General features: G+C 60.6%; 1 protein-coding gene across 1 annotated transcript in view; it reads left to right on the forward strand.

Moving 5' to 3' along the window:
• Window positions 1–5,439, forward strand: part of GPT2 (glutamic--pyruvic transaminase 2) — a 24,791-nt gene extending 19,352 nt beyond the window's left edge. Inside the window, exons 8-11 of the mRNA XM_023519647.1 lie at window positions 1,604–1,778; window positions 3,059–3,214; window positions 4,142–4,254; window positions 5,301–5,439. Coding sequence (XP_023375415.1) covers window positions 1,604–1,778; window positions 3,059–3,214; window positions 4,142–4,254; window positions 5,301–5,391 — 535 coding nt within the window. The 3' untranslated portion in view covers window positions 5,392–5,439. The remainder of the gene's footprint in view (window positions 1–1,603; window positions 1,779–3,058; window positions 3,215–4,141; window positions 4,255–5,300) is intronic.
• The last annotated feature ends 28 nt before the right edge of the window (window positions 5,440–5,467 follow it).

Raw genomic sequence — 5,467 nt, forward strand, 5'->3', positions numbered from 1 at the left:
CGCGTTGCAGCCAAGGGCACTCGTCCCCAACATTTCAGAGGTTCTGTTACGTGCCAGGCGCCAGGATGGTGGAGGGGTCTTGTTTGTTAAGCTGGAGGCCGGTGTAACTGAAGCTTGAAGAAATATTTTGGCCAGATCAAGGGGGCTGTACCCTTGGGATGGTGACCTAATTTTCCATGGCTTTATTTGAGGTGGACAGGGCTTAATTTACGCGTCTTCCTGGTCTACACCAGTGGTGGTGCCTCTTTGCTAGACCGCCATGTGCTGTGTAGCTCTTAAACAAATATCTCTGTTAACTCATCTTTCAAACACCAGTGTGCTTACCACCTGCCTCTTTATCTCTCCATCAATCTATTTTCACAGTCATTCCCCTGGACGTTGGACACCAAATTAGGATGCATGGTCCTCAGATCCCAATAACAGGTGTATAGACAGATTTGCTCCACTTGATTCTCTGCTCATCGGCAGACGATTAAGCGGGAAGTTCTTTCAACATTTGTTGTGGGAAGCTGTTCTGAGATGCCAGAATTTGCCTTCTCGCCTTGGAAAGTCAGTCGAGGCATCAGAAGGGGACCTGTCTTTGCCAGTTCAGCCCTGCAGCCTGATTCCAAGAGCATCTCGCTGAGTGCGCCCTCGCTTCCGGGGCTCTGAGGTTTAGGGTGTGGGGGTGCAGAATGGGTAGACCATGTCCCCGCCGCGGGTGCCTGCGTCTGCACAGTCGTTAGTCTGAACTTGATCAACCGCAGCCCAGAGAAGGAGGCAGAGCTCCAGAAAGTATGACTGAGAGAGCTGACTGGGTTCTGAAAGGTGTTACTATTTTTAACTCATCGCACGTCAGCTTTTTTGCATGCGATTTGACTCTGTCCCTCAGCAGTAAGTAAGGGAAACTTGCCTTGAACCGGCCTACGCCAAAGAGGCTTTAAAAAAAAAAATCCGTTATCAGTAAAAAGTGCAGGGGTACAGTCGAATCGGGCTGAACGGTGTCGGGGGACTCTGTTACTGCTTTTCTGCTTCGTCTCATTTTATTTCTTAGCTTCGCTCTCCTTTGGGTTGAGGGGGTCTTCAGGCAGCAAACAGTTCCAGTAAAAGTCCCAAACTGATACTCACTGGCACCAGCGAGTCACCTGCCTACCCCTGGAGCCTGTGCAGGGGGCTGCAAGGCCTGAGTCATGTGCCCCTTTAGAGTGGGGGCCAATGTATTAGTTAGGGTTCAGGCTAAGGCGCTATAATAAAAAGGCCCCAAAATACAGTGGCTCAAACAAGATGCAGGTGTACCTCTCTCTGACCTAACAATCCCAAGGTAGGGGGTCCAGAGCTCCACGAGGTCGTTCAGGGACGGGGTCTGGTGGCATGGCCTGCCTTCTCCGCACGTGGAGTCCACCTCCAGCACCGAGGCTGCTGGCCAGTGGGAGGAGGAAGGAGAAAGGAGAGAGCGTGCTTCTTCCTTCGGAGGAAGTGATGTAGAATTTGTACATATCACTTCCGTTCACCTTGGCAAGAACTCGGCCACCACTCAGCGTTGGGTGTGGGGATGGTTACAGAAGCTTCCGGCTGGCCGGATTGCACTTAGCTGAGGTCTCTCTTCCCCGCTTCAACCCTCCAGGTGTGGCTACAGGGGAGGCTACATGGAGGTGATCAACCTGCACCCCGAGATCAAAGGCCAGCTGGTGAAGCTGCTCTCTGTGCGTCTGTGCCCGCCAGTGTCTGGGCAGGCCGCCATGGACATCGTCGTGAACCCCCCGGGGCCGGGAGAGGAGTCCTTCGAGCAGTTCATGAGCGTGAGTGGGCTGTGTCCTGGGCCTCGCCTGCATCCTTGGGTCACAGGCACTCTCCCCATGTATCCGGTCGCGGTGGCCTCCAGGGGGCGCCCTTGGAGCCTGACGCACCCCCAGGGGGTTAGATCAGAGGATGGAGCCGGGGCATGTTTTGAAGTGGGAACACTGTGCATGCAAGTGGACGTGGGGACCCCTTCCTCACCGTGGGCACCCTGGGTGGCCAGGCACCCAGAGCAAAGGGCCTCGTGTGCTGATACGCCGGGGACTCTGTTACCAGACTGAAAAGTGTTACATGGCTTTATCAGACGTCATCATAGCTCGAAACAATCCAGCCAGGCCCTTCCAGCTGCAAGTGTCAAAAACCCAACTCTAACCAGTTTGACCAAAAAAGGAACGTATGGGCCACGTAGCCAAGAAGTCAGTTCCCAGCCGTTCCAGGCTCATGTCTTTTTTTGTGTGTGTGGAAAAATCCACAACATAAAATCGATCATTTTAACAACTTTAAACTGAACATGTTGCGGCATAAAGTACTTTCCCATTTGGTGCAAGCATCCCAAAGTGAAACTCCGTCCGATGGGACGTCGCGTCCCACGCCTCACCCTGCAGCCCTGGCCACCTCTGCCCTCCTCCCTGTCTGGGAACCCGACCTTGCTTGGTCCCTCACAGAGTGGGGTCCTCCCGCATCTGTCCTCCTCACCCCTCGGCATGACGTCTCCCGCGCTTTTCCCTGTTGTCGCTCCCGTCAGGGTTCGCTTCCCTTTCACAGCCGAGTGACACCCCGCTGGGTGGACAGCCCGCACTTGTGTACCCGTCGTCTGCGGGCCGCCCCTTCGTATCCTCCGCTCCAGCTTTGGGCACACGTCCAGCTCAGAGCCCTAGGCACAGCACATGGAGTGAGAGTGAGGAGGGGCGGCCCCCAGAAACGAAGTGGCGAGGCCATCTCCTAGCAGCGTGTCCTCGGACGGTCCATCCAGAGCCAAGGCCGATCAGACCACTGGGCACGGACTGCTGGTTCTGGTCTTCAGGAACGACATCCTGGCAGGAGAACAGAACCCCTGACCCAGGCTCCCCGGGACCTGCCTGTGGCCCGGGACCCCCTGTGCTCATGTGCCCTGTGCTCCAGGGCACGTGGCAGCCTCGAGGGCTGAGCTCACGCAAGAGGCTCCTGCTTCTTGCCTTTCCCGTCTGCCCTGCTACCCCGGTGTTGAAGGGATGTTTCCGGTGGCCAGGCCATTCCACGATGTCCAGAGAGGCTGACTCCTTTGCTTCCTCTGTCCCATCAGGAGAAAGAGTCTGTCCTGGGCAATCTGGCCAAGAAAGCGAAGCTGACAGAAGACATGTTTAACCAAGTCCCGGGAATTCACTGCAACCCCTTGCAGGGGGCTATGTACGCCTTTCCTCGGATCTTCATCCCCCCCAAAGCCGTGGAAGCAGCTCAGGTCAGAGGCCCTGGGCCGGGCAGCTCCCCCGCCCCGGGTGGGCGCAGGGCTGGGGGCCGCCGTGGGGAGCCACAGTGCCGGCCACAGAGGCTCTGAACTTTGTGGACCCCTCGGTCGGATGACATGGGTAGAGATGACAGCCCAAGGCCGGGCGCCTGCGTGCTGTGTCACGCGGTGGGGAGAGGGTAGCCCCAGGTGAGTGGTGCTGCCCTGTGCCCTGGCGAGGCTGGTGCTCCGGAGGCAGGTGCCAGGTGCGACCTGACGCCTTTAAAACCGAAGGCTGGCTGGGCAGGCAGCGAGAGCGCCACGAGGCTCCCGTCCCCGCACTGTGCCTTGGAGGTCACTGCTCAAGCCAGTTAAAATTCAGGGCGTCTGGAGGGTCCCAGATTCCGCTTTCGACAAGTCAGGCAATGCCGGCGACCCCACTTTCAGGGTCCAGGGCCAGAGCAGTGCGTCCCAAGGCTGTCCTCACCCCGCACAGCTCAGCACCTCATTAAACGCTGTCTGCCCTGCCCGAGACCTGCTGAATCCGAACCGCGGGTGGGGGCACCGACAGCCCATGTGACAGGCACCCCGGGTTCTGCAAACCAGGGTTTGGGAAGCACTGTCAACAGTGCCGCCTGGAAGCTTGTTCCCTAAAAGCGCCCTGGGCCCCGCCGTCAGGGGCTCCGTGGCCTGGCGCAGAGGCCGCCGGCAGTGCTGGTGGGGACGGAGGAGGCAGACTGGCCCTGCCGGGGAGCGCGGGCGCACCCCAGCCCATGGCCGTGTTCCCCGCCCCAGCCACCAGCAGCGTCCTGACCGGCCTCGGCCCTCGTGGGCAGCGGAGGGCGGGCGAGAACCTGGTGCTGCCCTCGTCTCCGGCCTGAGTCCTCAGCGGTGGGTTTGTGCAGAGCCGGAGCGAACCCTAAGTTCCACCTGTTCCCGCAGGCCCATAACATGGTCCCCGACATGTTCTACTGCATGAAGCTGCTGGAGGAGACCGGCATCTGCGTCGTGCCCGGCAGCGGCTTCGGGCAGCGGGAGGGCACCTACCACTTCCGGTACTGCGTCCCCTGGGCCCCGGGGGGCGGGCCGGCCGGGCTGGGGCAGGTGGGCTTCCGAGCCTAGCACAGGCTGGCGGCAGACACGGCGGCGTCCGCAGGCCCCGGCCTCCCCTGATGTCCCCCGCCACCCACCAGGGTCCCCTCCCTGACCAGAACGTCTCGGCGGCGTGTTTTCTTCCCTGTCGCCCCGACCCTCCTCGCCTCCACCACTGCAGCCTGCAGCGCCCAGGTTCTCGGCAGCTCATCCGCGGCACCAAAAACCCGCTGAGGTCCAGTGTCCGAAACGCTTACGGTGACGCGTTTCCCGGGGCGTGTGGCTGCTCGGCGGGGCTGTCCCCTGAGGCCGGTTCTGTTCAGAACACACCCCCTCCATGCAGGCGCTCTCGGGGGTCCCCTGCAGCAGACATTAAGAAGTGTCACGGGCTCGGTTAGCACCTGGAGCCGTCTCGCCGCAGTCCAGGCCATCCTGGCTGGGCGGACACGTGTGGCTGGCCTTTCCGCTCGGTTATAGGTGAACCTCTACCGAGGCTCACTCAGAAAGCTGCCTGTAGGGCTGGGAACCATTGGGACAGCACGGTGGGGAGGACTTAGTCACCACGGCAACTCGGGAATCCCTCCAGAGGCAGAGTTGTGACGGGGGTCTTCGCCGGGGACACCGCCTGGTGGAAATGTACACGCCTGTCCAGCAGGAGCGAGTCTTTGTGGGAAACTCGGGGTCGCGCCCCGGATGAGCTGCGTCCCCCGGCAGGAGTGCACAGGCCTCCGCAGTGACGCCGGCTCTTCTCAGCCCGAGCGCTGCCCCCAGCTTCATCGCTTTAGTCCACGTGTGTGGCTCAGGTGTAAAATGTACGAATGGGGGAGAAAACCGGTCCATCGGGGGCCGGAGCTGGGGCAGCGGGACCAGACGCACCCGTCCCCACGTGGCTGGCCTGCACACCTCATCTCCACACAAGCGGGCAAAGGCCCAAGCCACCGTGTACACACTGCCCCCTGTCCCAGAGCGGCCGGCGTCCAGGCTGACGCTGTCCTCTCTCCCCTGGCAGGATCACCATTCTCCCTCCGGTGGAGAAGCTGAAGACGGTGCTCCAGAAGGTGAAGGATTTCCATGTCACGTTCCTGGAGAAGTACGCGTGAGCACCCCTTGGCCGTCCGCTGGGCCAGGCCGCGCTCACCACCCCAGCGGCTCTGCCTCGGGCCTCGCAGCGGCCAC

This window comes from Pteropus vampyrus, unplaced genomic scaffold (genome assembly GCF_000151845.1).
Source record: "Pteropus vampyrus isolate Shadow unplaced genomic scaffold, Pvam_2.0 Scaffold228, whole genome shotgun sequence".
In the NCBI taxonomy this organism is placed as follows: domain Eukaryota; kingdom Metazoa; phylum Chordata; class Mammalia; order Chiroptera; family Pteropodidae; genus Pteropus; species Pteropus vampyrus.